The 17,138-nt window shown below is 33.5% G+C and overlaps 2 protein-coding genes and 1 non-coding gene across 6 annotated transcripts; 1 reads left to right on the top strand and 2 right to left on the bottom strand.

Annotated features, from left to right (window-relative positions):
• Nucleotides 1-5,960: 5,960 nt before the first annotated feature.
• On the bottom strand, nt 5,961-10,944 carry LOC106366485 (putative cell division cycle ATPase). 3 transcript variants are annotated; one of them, XM_013806087.3, is made up of 18 exons: nt 10,808-10,944; nt 10,613-10,697; nt 10,216-10,455; nt 9,737-9,858; nt 9,565-9,653; nt 9,433-9,471; nt 9,257-9,350; nt 9,116-9,164; nt 8,916-9,004; nt 8,769-8,833; nt 8,190-8,689; nt 8,020-8,107; nt 7,795-7,926; nt 6,993-7,561; nt 6,707-6,845; nt 6,530-6,598; nt 6,329-6,445; nt 5,961-6,233 (listed from the first exon to the last, which is right to left on the bottom strand). In XM_013806087.3, exons 3-18 carry the CDS (start codon nt 10,434-10,436, stop codon nt 6,120-6,122), a joined length of 2,496 nt encoding a protein of 831 aa, XP_013661541.1. In that variant the 5' UTR covers nt 10,437-10,455; nt 10,613-10,697; nt 10,808-10,944; the 3' UTR covers nt 5,961-6,119. The 3 variants fall into 3 exon arrangements, with proteins under 3 accessions (XP_013661541.1, XP_022548185.1, XP_022548184.1); XM_022692464.2 differs by having other exon boundaries at nt 6,329-6,439; XM_022692463.2 differs by having other exon boundaries at nt 10,216-10,440; nt 10,808-10,918.
• A 1,364-nt stretch (nt 10,945-12,308) lies between these two features.
• On the top strand, nt 12,309-12,392 carry TRNAL-CAA. The gene has a single exon. It is a non-coding gene; the product is annotated as a tRNA-Leu (tRNA).
• Nucleotides 12,393-13,187: 795 nt separating this feature from the next.
• On the bottom strand, nt 13,188-16,476 carry LOC106382014. 2 transcript variants are annotated; one of them, XM_013821968.3, is made up of 2 exons: nt 16,230-16,476; nt 13,188-15,678 (listed from the first exon to the last, which is right to left on the bottom strand). In XM_013821968.3, the coding sequence occupies exon 2, from the start codon at nt 15,401-15,403 to the stop codon at nt 13,469-13,471; it is 1,935 nt and encodes a 644-aa protein (XP_013677422.2). In that variant the 5' UTR covers nt 15,404-15,678; nt 16,230-16,476; the 3' UTR covers nt 13,188-13,468. The 2 variants fall into 2 exon arrangements, with proteins under 2 accessions (XP_013677422.2, XP_013677423.2); XM_013821969.3 differs by having other exon boundaries at nt 13,188-15,681; nt 16,230-16,471.
• Between the last annotated feature and the right edge of the window lie 662 nt (nt 16,477-17,138).

Below are 17,138 nucleotides of genomic sequence, written 5' to 3'. Positions count from 1 at the left end.
ATGAAATTATCAATATTAGTAACATGAGGGGAATAATTATTTGCATCCACAAATTATCTAAATAGACCACCATGGTTGCTGCAAAAAAGACCACCAAAGTTAAATTTGTTAAAATTATCAAAAGTTAATCAAAATCACAATCACACTCGATAATGGTTCGAACTATTGTGAATTTGTGCAATGAATTTAACTATCAATCTAGTTTTGTTAAAGTAGTCCCCATATGATTGATTTAGATATCCAAAATATATGCACTTTATCTGTATTGTATTCAAGGTCAATTAAATAGAAAAAAATATTTTTACAAATAAGCAAAAGTAAATCAAGAAAAAATAAAGTGCATACATCATTTCTAACATTATTGTCCACAAGTGAATTAGTGATCAATACATTTTAGAATGAGATATAGAAAAAAAAAATCTATAAGCCACTATCTAACCAAAAAGTGATATCTTCTAAAAATTATTTGGGAAGTGATTTTTTTAAATTTTGATTATATGTCATCACCACATTCATTTTGAAAGAAAAGTCGAAAAGATAACATGATTTCTCTCTTATTAATTATTATGACATGTACATGTAAAAATTTGATGATAATACTTTGATTTTTGGTAAAATTATTAAAATAAAATAATTACAAAATCTGGTTACATACTATAAACGTAAATTATATTTATAATTATTATTAAATTATAAAAATAAAAGAACTGTTAATATAAAAGTTTCATTAAAATGAACTTATGTTAAAAGAAGTAAGTAATTTCGTATAATTAATTACTAGAGCTTGACCCGCGCATCCGCGCAGGTGTTAGTTTTTTTATAAATGAATATTTATTTCTATAAGTGATAATATATATTTTAAAATTTACCCATTCAATTTTTTTTTAATATGACATTTCTAAACACAATAATTTTATAGTTTATATTGAGTAGTTTTATTTTATCACATAAACCCTTAACTATATCATCCATTTATTTAGAATATGACCTGTAAAGTCACACAAATGTATTTTTATTTTTTATGGATCAAAATTTTATGATTATATTGTTGTATAAACTGTTTTTATGGATCAAAATTTTATGATTATGTATAATAAAATTGTTGTATACTATCTAATCTATTAAAAGAGGAGTACAAAATTAGATTATCCCTTAGTTTTCCACTATATTTACAATAGCATGCCACTGAAGTTATTAATTAACCTATCTTTTAGGATTTTTGTCTTTTCTCTTCAATTAATGTATTTCCAAAATCAAATTCTAACTAAAAAATCATGATAACAATAATTAATAAACCTAAATTTTAATATTAATTGTCTTTTCTTTTTTTTATTATACATATGTGTGTTTGAAAATAATTAATTCCATATATACATTTCATAATTACATACATTATACGGTAATTATTTTACTAATTCCACATATACATAGTAAATAGTATACAAAAATTTTATTATACATAATCGTAAAATTGTGATCCATAAAAATAGTTTATACAACAATTTTATTATATATAATCATAAAATTTTGATCCATAAAAAATAAAAATACATTTGTGTGACTTTACAGGTCATATTCTAAATAAATAGATGATATAACTAAGGGTTTACATAATTAAACTGGCTTTTTAAAAAATTGTACAATTTGTGGAAATGGTTGATTTTTGTGTAGATTTGACTCTATCCTGTGGATTTTATTCTTGTTTTGTTCCTTTCCATTTCCTTTGATTCATGTTATTCTTCTTCTTCTCATTGTTCATGTATTGGCTACAACTTATTACTCAGAGAAGAAATTTTATATGTTACCTACCATTTCTATGCCTCGTAACATTATATAAATAGACACTAAGACATATAAAAAATCTCAAAGCACAATCATAAAACATATACATCGAGTACAAACTGTAAAAGACATGACAGTATCAAAGACAACATTGCTTATTGTTCTGGTCGCACTCCTTTCATGTTTGTTTCTCTCTCTCTCTATGTATATATATGTGTGTGTGATGCCTAACTAGTTTGATATTTGGAATGAAAGTGCATATACTAAATTCTGTTTTATAGGTGTCTGTATATCAAATGCAAGGGAACTAATGAAACCTGGACGATATGTGCAAGATTGTGCTGGAGCATCATGTCAACCAAAGCTGGCCCAACCAAATCAATATTTTGGGAGTTGCTTTAAAAATAGTGATTGCAAAAATAGTTGTTTTGATTCGTGCAAATTTCAAAAATGTACTAATCACCAATGTGACTGCGGAGAGTGTTAAAAAAATTTGATCATTAATTTACTTCAGGAAATAAATCAATAATGTTTGATATGATGCATGCACTTTATTTTTCTCAGTTTATTTTTGCTTCTTTTTAAAAAAATATGTTTTTGTTTGTTTTAAAGATATTGTGTAGAGGTAAGGTGCATATATTTTGGATATCTAAACTAACCATACTGACTCTACTTTAAAAAAAGACTAGATATTAACCCGCACATCCGTGCGGATATATTTATATTTTTAAATTAACTTTTAAAATATAAAATATGTTATAAAGAAATATATTTAATATCACTTTTATGTATATAATTTTTATTTAAAAAAATTTTATTTGTTGAAATTTGTTTGATGATATTGTACAAATCATATATTAATTAAGTATTTTTGTTTATTTATTTAAAATGCAACATCAATATTAATAGTTAAATTTTAAATATTAATTTTATATGAATTAATAAAAAAAATTATTAGCTTCTTTGTTTAGAAATTTTTATTCTCGAAATGTTTTTATGTGAATAAATTAATTTTTTTTTATTTTAAAATATTATTTTATTTAATATATTATATTTCAGTTTAATGTTTTTATTTATACTAAAATATCAAACATAAAATGTTACAACCAATAAAATATTATTTATTTTGTTTTATATAAAAAATAATTTGATAATTTAAAAAGAATTAGGCTATACTATTTAATTTCAAAATTAGTTACTGAAATATATTAAATATGATCTATATTAAATATGATAAACAGTCAAATGATAATTACCTAATGACAATATATTTCTTTTTTCTTAGAAATGTTAATGTTTAGATGTATATTTTTTTGTTAGAAGAATATTATATATGAGTAATTTTAGCATGTTTAGTTAAATTTCTAATGAATGGTCTAACATAGATTTGTGTATGGTAGATAAAAAATAGGACTCTATTTTAATAGAGTAGATGAGTGGACAATTAAGTTCCTTGCACAAATTTTACTTTTGTTAACCATATTGATTACTTCAGGTATCCAAAATAAATCATGATATTTGTAATTATGTAGTTTTACATTGGATGATCTGATCCACATAACTTGGTTAGCCTAGTATTATATTTAGAAATTTTACACAGTATAAATATTATTTTGAGTAAACATAACAATTTCCACATGGAAAATTATTAAAAATATCACATTCATAATATCACTTTTCATGTTTACACTAACCACTTTTACTATTAATTTTAAAAAGGAAAAAAAAAATTATAACGCTAGCTTTAATTAATCTACACTTAAAGGTTAAGAGTTGAGGGGTGGGGTAGGATTTTTGGAATGTGAAGTTTAGGATTCTAATAAAAATACTTAAAAATAATTAAAAAAAATTAAAAAATAGTTTCAGAAAATAAATTCGACTTCCAAAAATAAAGTTTGAAAAAATAAATTCGAAAAAAGTTAATTTTTTTTTAAAAAAATTGAATTAGAAAAATTATAATTCGAAAACATAAATTTTTTTATTTATTTATTAAAAAAATTATTTGTTATATATATAGAGAACAAAAGTATAAGAGTCTTTTATTTCTTTATGAAGAATGTATTTTTGAAAATGTCTCTTTAGTAATGATAAACATGAGTAATAGTACCAACAAAGTGGTAAACATGAAAATCTCTCTTTCCACATTGACAGCCTACATGTGATAAAATTGAATTTTGGGACTATATGCTTAAGATCAGCTAATCACTTTGAACATTTTACCGAAATAACCAAAGTTTCGACTCATTGAAAGTTATTATACAATGTTAAAGATGAAAGTAAAAACTCGCTGAAAAAAAAACAAAAGTATGGGAAATTCCCCTGCTGCGTAAAATATGTTGCTTTCGATGAAAGAATTCTACACTGTAAGGAAGAGAAATCACATAACTCCAAACCTTTGCCAGCATTTTTTTTCTCCTGGATTAATTTTCCATGCCGATCTCCCAAACTATTAACAAATGATCTGACCAGTGGTAAAGTGTGTAGCCTTGTTAAGCCTGGAGAGGGTCAGTATGAAAGCATAAAATGATGACATGTGACATTGGATTGCATCAACAAACCATGTCAGTTTGATCGGTACATTAACCTATTCAGATGAATCCCAGTTTACTAAAAACTCGTTAACATAACTTCTTTAAGATTATTAGTTGTCAGATGTTACTTCCTCAACTGCATAAGCAAAATGGCCAAGATTGTATTTATAAATCTAAAAGCTTTTTTAATCCAGACAATTATTTTAGTAGGTATCTTATAGAAAAAAGTTAAATAGATGAAACCCCATTATTCTCATTGCATGTGTCTTTGGGATGATACACATATTTCTTCCACTAATAAGACTTCTAAAAAACATAGTCATATTCACAAATTAAAGATCTAACATCACATAAGTTCAAACATATAACACTTTCACTAGATGTCTTTTAGGAAGTTTTCCGGGAAGTCTTCTCAAAAAATCTAAATTTCAAGTAGGAAACTTTACGGGAATTTAAAATATGCAAAAAATTTAAACGAAAAATTAAAATTTAAGCTGAAAAGTTAACTTTTAAGTGAAAATTGAAAACTTAAATCTTATGAAAGTTCAAAGGTATATCTTACGATCTAAAAAGACACATTAAACCACATGACTTGATATTTTTGAAACTACATAACACTTTTGAAAATTAAAAAATATATCTTGAAATTATTCAGCACTGTTAAAAATAAAAATTATACAAAAACTAATGTATAATACTTTTGGGTCTTAAAAGCATGATCTCAATAGGTAAAAACATTAATAAACATGAATGTTGGAATCCTCACAATTGTCACCATTTTTTTTATCATCAACGTAAATAAACTCATACGGTCTCTCCACAATTATCACTAATTAAGTTATCAATTTAATTGAATAGCCCAAATTTTGACTAATATACATGAATTAACAAAAAAATATTAAAAAGTCTCTTAACTGTATATAAAATGAAATTTTATTTAACATTGACCTAGAATACTTTCACATAAATCTTTTTTAAGAAAGTCTTCCGGTAAAATACTTCTACGAAGTCTACCATTTAGGTTTTTTTTTGTAAATATTGGCTTACTTTTATTCCTTTTTATTCTAAAAATATCAGAAAAAGATTTTTTTAGAAGTATTCTCGAATAAACAAGTTAGTTTTCTAATTAACCAAATTGTGTCAGAAATGTGAATTTTTTTAACACTAAGTATAATAAAAATAAAATATTTTGTTAAAATTATTATATCTACCCATAGTTGAGGAACCATCCGGTAGTCTTAGTGTTTATTTATGATGTATTATTAAGCATATATATAATTTGTATATAATCTTTTTTTAACGCTGATTTATTATGATCTTATTATTATGATATGAGAAAGATTACATAGACGACTTGACAACTGATAATACTATCTGTCTTATGAAGACCTACGTTTAACTGCATCACCTGAGCCGTCCTATGAAAATTCACGCCAGACTAGATTTATTTGCACCATGTTGAAGATCTCTTGTAAGTTTTTTTTTCGTAGTCTACACAATTATTTAATAAATCATTCTCTTTGGGACTTGAAACCTGGATTTCCTGTAATCTACAAATAAATTATATAGTCTGAAATTTGAACCCCAGACCTGGACATATAATCGAGTAACCTAATATAATTTATTTTTCCGGAATACATGTCAAGATAATTAAATATTATCGTTTCTCCTCTCTTATTATTAAACCATGAAAAAGGTCATCATAATATTATTACATTACCAAACTGAGTTCACATCCAACATAGTACCGTGTCTTTATTCATTTGATTCATCATCATCATCATCACAAGAAGATCATCATCATCATCACAAGAAGTAAGTGAGTTGTTCTTTCTTCCTGGATCCTCCTTCTCCATACAACTCATTCCACTGCTTCAGTTCTCCCATTCCAGCTCCCTCTGCCGCAAAACTCGCTGCCACCTGCGTTTTCAATTTCAAAACGTTTTAGAACTCGAACGCTATTTTCCAAATATATAATAAATGCCAGAACAAATGTGCTTCCGTCTCTTTCAAACCTGATTCTTGGCTTCTTTAAAATCTTGTCTGTTCAACGGACGTAGTGTGATAATTCTCTCTTCTTTCCCTTCATCATCTTCACTTGTCTTTGTAGCCTCTCTCTGTTTCTTCTTCTCCTTTTAAAAAATTAATTACGTACAACAAAAAAATCAAACAAAAAAAATTGAGAGAAAGAACCCAAGAATAATATGATTTCTTACAGTATCTTTGATCCTCTCTTGCTGTATAAGTTCTCTCACTGGCCTATACGCAGCAGTTGTGCACAGATTCTGTTTTAGGTAAATCAACGGTCATAATAGATCATTTCTTTTTTATTTTAGGATGAATTCAAAATGTGCAAAAAAAAAAGGGATGAATTGAAAAAAAATAAATAAAACCTTGAGGTCGCTTCCTGTGTAACCTTCTGTCATCATTGAAAGTTCCTTGTAATCCAAGTTTTCATCCACTTCCTCTTTTGCCAACAATGTCTTTAGTATCTTCTCTCTGTTCTCTACACCTGGTAGTCCCACCAAAATCCTATGGAAGGAAAAATAATAAACTAACTAAACCAATCTTAACCCCTACCAAATCAAAATAAACCGAAGAATCAAAAATCTAAACCAAAACCCTATCATTAGTTTAAATGTAAAAGGGTAGACAAAAAAGTAGGTAGCTTGGGGGTACCTTCGTTCAAACCGTCTGATAATGGCCTCGTCTAGATCAAAAGGTCGATTAGTAGCAGCAAGGACTAAGATACGCTCACCAGGTTTAGTCATCAACCCATCCCAATGACTCATAAACTCATTCTTAATCTTCCTCATGGCTTCATGTTCTCCAACTCTCGTTCTCTGTCCCAACATACTATCAACTTCGTCCACGAATATAATCGTGGGCGACACTTTCGAAGCCAGAGTAAACAAGGCCCTAACATTCTTCTCGTCTTCTCCAAACCATTTCGAAGTTATGGTCGACATGGAAACGTTTATGAAACTGGCTCCCGCCTCTCTCGCTATGGCTTTAGCCAGCATTGTTTTACCGGTCCCAGGCGGGCCGAAGAGCAGGATTCCTCTGCAGGGCTTTAAGAGACCACCTGTAAAGAGATCTGGTCTACGGAGAGGAAGCATTACAAGCTCTTGTAGTGATTCTTTTATGTCGTCGAGTGCACCGATGTCTTCGAATGTCACGTTGATTTCTTCTGCTGGGATTACTTCCGGTCTTATCCGTTTCTCGAACTCGTTATCCGGCGCAACTTCCTGTTCCATATGGTTAACATCATTGACAAAGATTTCAATCAAGTAGGAAAATAACAGATTTTTTTTTTGAATGAATTTAAAAAAAAAAATAAATAATAAGGGCCCAACCGGGTACAAACCGGAAAATAATAGAATAAGGGCCAAACCGGAAAATAATAGATTTAAAAAAAAAAATCAAGAATAAGGGCCCAACCGGGCACAAACCGGAAAATAATAGATTAGATCAAACATACCGGAGCTTTGGGAGTTGCTGCTTTCTCAGATTTAGCTTCCTTCTCCGGTTCGGCCTTGCTGCTGCTTGCGGTAGTGATGCTCTCTGGTTTGGTATCCGGTTTGACAGCAGCCGCTAATTCAGCTTTTGGTTCCTAAAACAGTTAAGAAACAGACAAGCTATTGGTTCTACTCTGTTCATGTCAGAATCCTCTGTTTTCAGTTAAAAATAGAGTATAGAGAGAGACCTTGGATTTGTCTTCCTTAGCGTTTTGCTTCAGCTTCTCACGACCACTTGCTTTTCCTTCTCTGAAGAGGCTGAATCCATGCGACAAACTAACCTCGAAATAAAAAATATATTAGTAACATTATGTGCGTTGAGGTTTGCTTCTTATACAAGTTAGGTTTTTTTTAAAACCTTGTGGAAGAAATAACGAGCTTTCCATTTCTGTACTCAGGATCTTTGTTGTTCATGAGATGATACGAGAGAGCAGACACGACAATCTCTTCGATGTAATTGCTCAAAACCTTCGTGTCCTCAAAAGAGATTGATTCGAGGTCGTCGCATATAAGATCATTCTCAGACAAAACCTCCATGATATGGTTCCTATTGTCCTGAGTTTGGATCATGTTCATGTCGCGTTCCAGCTGAGATTTCCAGCTAACGAGATGGGTCTCGTCGTCAGGAGGTCTTATATCAATGTTATAAGGGAAAACAGCAGAGAGCTTCTCGTCGATTTCGTGAGCGTCTTCGCTGGACAAGTCTACGATTCTTGAACCGAGAATGAGGACCGGTCCACTGAGTTTCTGGAGAAGCTTTTGGAACAGGTTGTAAGTTCTCTGAGAGCGGAACAGAAGGTTCTCTATGTCTCGGAGATATAACACAATCGGATTCGCCTTGGAGACATAGGTCAAGACCTGCATTTAAAATGGTAGTTGCAACATGTTATAAACAATACTCATAACAACGTAAATGCATAGTTTTATAATACGTTACCTTGTATAAAGACTGGATTAGAAGCTTTTCGTCGAAGGACCAGCTACTAGTACGCTTCAGAGGCGCTGAAAAATGGAATCATATATTATTAATCTACGTGCCGGGAATAAAATATAGACTAAAAAATTTTAGTGTCATTGATTAGACCTGAGTTTGATGAAGAGGCAAGGTTGCTTATATTAGCTGCTGAAGAGTTTCGACGAAGCTTTGAAGGATTACTAGAGCCTTCCATTGGGCTGTATATTGATCATGGATCACACGTTAAACGATACACTTCCACATAAGTTTTGATTGTTAACAAATAGTAACGTTCCTTGAAAGTTTGAAGTAAAGGGCACAAACATTACCTTGATTTAATATCCATACCACTGCTTTGCCTCCTCAAGGTACCACCAGCTAAACGGAGTCACATCGTTACATTTGTTATTAAGGATCGTTGATCACCAAAGTCTATTACCCGGTTAAGGACAATCGGTTTAGACATTTACCTTTGGGCTCTTCTCGCTGAGGGAGGATGGAGAAGGAACTAAACAGTCCAGATAGTTGCTCTAAGGCAGATTCTGAAGGGGATCTCTTAAACGACTGAAAAAATAACAGATTTCTAATTTAGATCATATGCACGAACCCAGAAACACTATGCAAACCAAATCAGTAGACCGCTTACCGATGATTCTGTATTTCCGCTGCCATACTTGCTCTGAATCTGGAAACACACACAATAAAAAAGTAAATTTAAGGTTCACAACATAGAAAACTCACATAAACAAACAGATTATTGGTTAAGGGTTTAAGGTACCTTTAGCGCAAAATCATTAACGTCTAGAAGAAGTAACTTGGCGTCAAAGAAATGCGCTAGGGCTTTGGCTAGCATTTGTTGGTAAAGCTCTGCAAAGAAACGGGTTACCAATCAAAACATGACCAAATGGGTTCAAGAACGGCATATTGAGATCGAATCATCAGAATCTAACCGGCAGGGCCAGACAAGAGAATGGCTCGGCTCGCGGGAGACAAGTTTCTTGTATACTTTGAAGCATCAAAGTGTTTCAAGTGGACATAAGCTGCACTTGTTAGAAGCACTCGCGTCTGTTCACTGCATCAACATTGATGAACGGAATAATTCCAAACATCTAGGGAGTAAAAGATCACAGGATCTGACTGTTTGTGCCACGTGCCAGAACAAGAAGACAATGAGACCATCCCCGCCGTACATAAACAGAAACTCACATGCCTTCACTTTTTTTTCTTTCACTCCATCAAATATCTTATCCGTTTTTATTGATAATAATCTAATTTTAATACTTTAAAAAATATAAAACATGTCATGACTCTTTTTTATTTACTTTATCATTTCTATATCCTCACTTGTATAGTTGTATTATCGTCTTGAAGTTCGGAAAAGTTTCGACAATTTATCAGAAAATGAATTAAAAATAGTTTATAAATTTACCTGAGATAATAAGGAAACTCATCGAAAGTAATTTTACTTTCTCTACCGTCGACAACTTGACGGAGTATCTCCTTCTCCATCTTATCCGCCGTAACGGTGTTACTTGACGTCGAATTACCGGTGGCCCATTTTCCGACGGCTTGGCCTGAAGCAAGGCCCAAACCGACACCGACTCCAACGCCGACGCCGAGCGCCGATAATAACATCTGCTTGCTATCCATTGTTCTTCCAGAAACGAAACTAACAACAGAGTATTAGTAATATCATATAATATAGATTAAGATCTATACGAAAAATACTAAGTGTAACAATAATTAAATCATATAATAACATCCAAACCTAGAACGCACACAAACTTTCCAAGTAGTTTGAATTATTTAACAAGAAAAAAAATAACCTTGTTGTTTAAGGTGTCGTAAGGTATTTTCTTCAGCAGTTTCTTTCTTTTAGTTTCTCTCGAAACATAAACCGCTTCAAACTGTCTGAAAATCACAGAAACCAATGTTAAAACAGGATCTACTGGCACGTCATCACAGGCCGTAGAAATGAGGCGGAGACGGCGGCGAATAAGAGATTTAGAGGGTTTTCTTACAGATTTGTTTGTTGGAATCGCTTCTCTGTATTTTAATCAAGAGATGTGTGTATTTTATGAGATGAGTGTATACACTACTTCATACATACACATGAAAACTGATGACTCATTACGGGACTTTGCTTGCGTGTCGTAAAATCAACGGCTAGCGGGTTCGGTTTTGGCAGTTTTTAATTCGATTTTGCCGCTTCTTACTTTAATACCCTTTAATTCTGTTGCTCTTTCAACTTATTCCTCGGTATTTCTAAAATTGACATTCCAGTCCAGGAAAATGTATACTGTTTCAGTAAAATATATCTCAGTTTTTGCAATTCTAGAACTACATGTCAAATTAATGATATTAGAAAATAAAAAGTCAAAATATTTTGTTCAATGGCTGTAAAATTAGGCGCAGTAAAATGAGATTATGATTTTATTTCTAATGATTGAATAGTTTATGGGTATATATCTAAACTAGATTTGTACCGCCAAAAACGATAGAGAAATCAATTGAAACTGGAAATGAAATAAAATAAAAGAAGGCACAGAAAGTCAGAAACTAGTAGATCCAAAGTACGATCCACGTAAGGGGATACTTTGACGGCTTAGATCGAAAGGTATGGCTTCTCCTATCTTCGCAGCATGTCTGAACCATCATCTTATCGCCACGCACCCAAATATATCGCGTGAACTTGTATTGTTTATATTTGGAGGAGTGGGTGCGACGTGCCTTGTATGCGCGTTGTAATTAATCCTGGTTTCCCTTTAGCACCCGCAAACATAACTTTTACGGTTCGTAGCGGTGGTTGGTGTTTTGCAACAATTACTCAAACCGCTTTATACCGTTTTAAACCTTTTGAATTCAAAAGCTGATTTCAGCTAGCATTTGCGGCTGCGGACGGTTACGAGGTAAAAATTTTTTTTTTAAAACAATAAATATAAAAAAATAAAAATATTCAATAAAAAAATTAAATTGAAATTATAAAAATACTAAAATATATATATTATAATTTCATTAATAATATAAATTTTTAAAATAAAAACATTTTTATAATTTTAAAAAATTTAAAACTATAACTTTTAAAATAATTTTTATATTTCTTATAATATTATGATTTTTGATATTTTTATAATTATATAAAATGTAAATATTATTAATTTATTATTTAAACGCAGCTGTATTTGATAGTTAACCAGTCATAAGTATTCTGCAAACGTATCAATTTCTAACCGCAGTACCAGTCGTACAAATCTTTTAAAACCGATAAAAATTTCAACCACTCACATCTGCAAACTCCCGCAACCGCAGCCACAATCGCTGTGTTTGAATAGTCAGGCCCTTACTTGCTGTGTTTCACGAAAAATGGAGGAACTTTATAAATGGTCTCAAAAGAGAAATCTAACCCATTTGAAGTAAATCAGTAATCATATATATGTAGGCTTTATATTTTAAATGAGCCGATTCTTTTTCCTGTTTGTATAGTATTCGATATTAATTTAAGAATGTGCTACTTAAACAAAAGTCAGGATGGCCGAGTGGTCTAAGGCGCCAGACTCAAGTTCTGGTCTTCGAGAGAGGGCGTGGGTTCAAATCCCACTTCTGACATTGTTTTTTTTTTTATTTTTGTACCTTCCATATATTTATATGCCATTTTTCTAAATATTTACAAACCTCATAATCGTATAAGCTAGTAGCAAAGACAAAACATCATGAAGAAAGATCGGAGATGTTATTATATAATTTGGTCGATTCATAAAAAGTATTGGGTAATTTGCTAATAAAGTATTAACTAATGCAATATATCTCCTAAACAGTCGTCTTATGTTGTCAAAAACAGAAATACATTTGTCTTGTATAAACATAAAAAAAAATGATAAACTATTTTCTGGAGAGAAAATGTGAAATCCCGATGACCACGCATTGTGAAAATCTGATATGGTACAGATTCGAACTCGGATCCCTTGGGGATACACGGAACGCCTTGACCACCCGACCACAGACACGTGGTTTGTCTTGTATAAACATGCAATAGAGTGAGAAGAAAATTATTTACAGAGCTCACAATCATATGATCTAGTAACAACGACAAAGCATCAAGAAGAGATGTCACTGAAACGAGTTTACAAGATGGAGCTTGAGTTTCCGAATAAAGCAAGATCAATGTGGGGATGTTTTCTCGAAACCATGGATCATATATAGTAGATGATCTGAGCTCTTAAGATATCTTTATCTAATATATAAATCTCCTCTTTGATCAAAAAAAAATCTCCTAATATATTCATGTATGATATTTTGTTCATAACTCAATATGCACCTATTAGTTGTTTAAATTGGTTAGACAAGGAGAGTAAACATTAACATGACCTTAACACAAATAAAGAAGCAACAAAACTTGCAATCTGCAAACAAAGACATGACTTTTATTCTCATCATCATCATCATCATAAGATAGACTGTTTTGACAATTCACAATAACGTTGCTTGAACCCATAAATTCAATATCTACAGGAAAATAAGACAGAGAATAGAGACTTTGATCCCTTTTGTACTCTCTAAACACAAACCTAAACAAGAACAAACACAAGACTCCGTAACACTTTCACTTCACTCTCACGTGCCAACATACTACTCCACACGTGCAGAATTAAAGACTGGAAGCAAACTGAAGACAATTATTAACTTTACACCCACCTTTTAGGCAGGTTGCTTGAGCCAGAGCCACCCTCTCTAGCAGCCAACATCGCCATTATCAAACTTCCACCATGGACTCTTCCTTCTGGAGCCAACCCCGGTCCTGTTTCATTCTCATTGAGATCAATATCAGTCTCTGGAGATCCAACAGCGCTTCTCGCTTTCATCCTATCCATGTTCATGTCTTGAGAACCACTAAACTCTTCCTCGCTGCTGCTTATTCTCGGTTCTTGGCTCTCTGAAGTCACAGTCATTCCTCCGTGAACCCGGTTATCCTCAACCAGACTGGTATGGAGTGCACAGAGACCAGTCTTACCTCTAGCAAACGAGGTACAAGGACCAGAAGAAGATTGACCCGCATACTCGGTCTCGGGATGACCCCACGCACAACGCTTCCCTCCTCCATGCGCCTTGCAAAAGTCAGTACTACCCTGCGCGCTTTTCCCACATCCTTCAGACTTGCACCTCTTCCCTCCACCGTGCCTGACGCAAAAATCAGTCCTTCCTCTAGCGCTCTTAGTGCACTCAGGAACCGCACATCTCTTACCACCGCCGTGAGCCACGCAGAAATTAGTACCTCCATGAACACTCTTGGAGCAAGGATGACCCTCTTGAAAGGCACATCTTTTACCTCCACCATGTCCTTTACAGAACGGCGTGCTTCCCTCCGCGCCTTTGGTGCAACCAGGGTGCGTGCACCGTTTACCACCACCGTGTGCTTTGCAGAACATAGTGCTCCCTTGCGCTCCTTTCGTGCATCCACTAGACTGGCATCGACGACCACCTCCGTGAGAGATGCAGAGTCCCGAAAGCCCTTCAGCGCTCTTTGTGCAGTTCTCTCTTTGGCATCTCTTTCCTCCACCGTGCCTGATACAGAGCCCTGACCTTCCTCTAGCAGCTCGTGTGCAATCTTCATGGCTGCATCTTCGCCCACCTCCATGAGCTATACAGAAGTCAGTACGGCCTTCAGCGCTTTTGGTGCATCCGAGAAACTCACATCTTCGGCCACCTCCGTGAGCTTTACAGTAGACAGTTCGACCTTCAGCGCCTTTGTGGCAACCATGTCTCTGGCATCTACGTCCACCACCGTGGGAAATGCAACGGCCAGACGCGCCTCTTGCGCCCTTTTGACATCCTTCAACTTGACATAGCTTGGAACTAGAAGAACTCTTATGCTGTGGCTTCAACTGCTGAGATAAAACGGAAGTACATGTACCGGAACTTATTGGTGTTGTTGTTGTTGTTGTTGTTGCCGAGCTAGATGAGAGGTCCAGAACATGAGGAGCAGAAGGAATGATTATCTTCTTAGGAGCATGAGCTAAGAAGGAGCTTGTTTCTTTACTTGATAAAGCTTGCAATGCAGGTGATGATGCAAACCCTGGTCTCCAGCCACGTGACGTGGATCCTTCATTAGTTGCACGTAGCATGTCCCCAAGAGTTGGAAACTGGTTCGCCTGCTGCTGGACCGCAGTGATCTCAGATTGACAGGAAAGACTCAATTCAAGATCAAATTCTGGGGAGGGGACCTGCAACTCTTTCATTTTCAGATTAGCTGGTTTATGGTTGGTGGCAGGCTTCTCTTTGCCAAGATGGAGGGTAAAGTCGAGGTCAAGATCCATGGAGGAGGCTTCCTCGATCTCTTTGGCAGAAGATAAACTCATGGAAGCAGTTGCCGAACTCCCTTTGCTATCAGAAGAGCTTGAAGAGTGACCGAGCCTCAAGGAGAGTAAAGGATCAGCTTCTTGATCCTTCCATTTTCTTTTAGTACCAATTGAGTTGGAAAGTGGAGAGGAAAGGGAATCAAGACGCAGAGTAGTATCAGCGGCCGCCTCTGATTCTTGGACTTGAAGGGAACGGCCCAAGATCTTAAAGGAATTGGGGGAAGACTTAGCAGCAAAGCCAGTGTTTTGGAATCTGGCATGCATGGTCACAACTAAAAAGATGAAAACTGTTCAAGAGAAAGACCACAAACTTCCGGGGGTTCGAGGAGAAAAAGCCACAGCAGCAGTAGTAGTAGTACTAAGAGTTAGAAGACCTTATAAGCATCTCCACCTCCGCTTACAAATCCTGAGGTATCACACCTATCCATTTCTCAAATTAAAAGTTCCAAAACCAAATCTGGCAGCTGATTCCAATACTTTCTCTGAATTAACTCTCAACCTTGACCAAAGTATTAAAGTAGCAGCTAACCATCCTGATCCTGCTTCATAACAAAAAAAAACAAGATAATATTCACGTGAGTGTCAGTTTCATTGCAATTAACGTAGAGAAAAGGAAAACAAAAACAGTGAGAAATTCAAGTGGCTACCAAGTTAACAAAACCGTTCAAGAAAATAAAAAAAAACAAGCATAAATAATAAGATTGTGACAGCATAACAAAGATAAATGGATTTCATCAGAAATTAGATTCAAAAGAGAAGTCTTTTAATTCGTTAATTAACCTCAGCGTTTATGAGACGAGGGAGATATAACATAAAACAACCAAAACGAGAGCACCGCTAGAAAACTAAGTCTTTCACCGACACGAACTAACTCCATCGGTTTCAGAGATAATAATTAAAAAGAAAACACAACAAAAAGCAACGGAATAAATTCGAAAGAGCTCAATTTCCAACGAAAACATACATCGACCGAGATCTCAGAGAGACTCATCCTTTTAACACAATTTTCATCAAACAAACATGCAAATCAATCGAACACACAAAGTCAAACCTACGAATTAAAATAACGATTTGGGGGATGAAGTATTACCTCAATTCAACTCTCTTTTTTTGAATCTGATTAGAGATTTTCACGGCATCAAATGATTAATCAAACCGCAATTCTTCAACGAAATTCTTTAAAAGAATACTATTCACCAATTGTCTTCTTCTTCGTGTTCTTCTTCTTGTTTCGGGTTGGGGATTTACAGCGCCGGCGAGAGAGGTTGAAGGAGATATATAAATAGAGGAGAAACAAAGCAAAGGAGTGGTAATCATCGAATCTCAAAATAAGAGGAGGAAATAAAACAGGGCTTACAAGACTTGTTTTCCCCCACACGTGCCTTCCGAATCTTTGGCACGTGCCATTTCCCTTTTCTCGTCTTCTTCCTTCATTTTTTGTGTTGGATTATTATTATTTTCATTATCAGAGCAAAATAAATCAATAATTAAATTAATTATTTGTTTGTAAGCACAGCTAAAAAGATACTTAATTACCTGTCAAAACATGATTTGGTTGTGTCCTCCACTTTCATCCCATTTTTCCTCATTTCCTTTTTTTTCTCTTTTCAGTCAAGTTGTTTTTCTCTGCGTTTTTAACTATATGTTGCAAGTTTTATTACCTCTCTTACATTCAGATGTCTTAATTTGTATGCAAGATTTTTTTCTTACTACTGTATCAATTGCAGTTAAATAGAAGGTCAACTAATAAAAATGCTTTTTTCTCGGTAAAATGTTAAATATAAAAACATTTTTCCAGCAAATTTATATTTGGTCTTGCAACAAATTTATTAAAATGTATTAAATATACAAGGTAATTTAATTATTTCATACATATTTTAATAAAAAGAGATACTCTATCTGTTTCAAAATAGATGATGTTTTGGAGAGTTTATAATATTTTAAAATATATGGTATTTTATATTAATTTTAGTTTTAAACTGGGTCACCAATGATGTTT

This window comes from Brassica napus, chromosome A9 (assembly GCF_020379485.1).
Source record: "Brassica napus cultivar Da-Ae chromosome A9, Da-Ae, whole genome shotgun sequence".
Lineage (NCBI taxonomy): Eukaryota > Viridiplantae > Streptophyta > Magnoliopsida > Brassicales > Brassicaceae > Brassica > Brassica napus.
The sequence above is the reverse complement of the archived record's forward strand: the minus strand, read 5'-3'. Positions and strand labels throughout refer to the sequence as shown.

What these genes read in the sequence shown, in the direction of transcription:
- LOC106366485 (XM_013806087.3), bottom strand. Translation starts at nt 10,436, where the DNA reads ATGGATAGCAAGCAGATGTTATTATCGGCGCTCGGCGTCGGCGTTGGA. An exon ending in GAGTTTCCTTATTATCTCAG is followed by an intron (nt 9,859 to 10,215) that starts GTAAATTTATAA and finishes ATGTTGATGCAG; the next exon opens with TGAACAGACGCGAGTGCTTC. An exon ending in TGCCTCTTCATCAAACTCAG is followed by an intron (nt 8,834 to 8,915) that starts GTCTAATCAATG and finishes TCCATTTTTCAG; the next exon opens with CGCCTCTGAAGCGTACTAGT.
- LOC106382014 (XM_013821968.3), bottom strand. Translation starts at nt 15,403, where the DNA reads ATGCATGCCAGATTCCAAAACACTGGCTTTGCTGCTAAGTCTTCCCCC.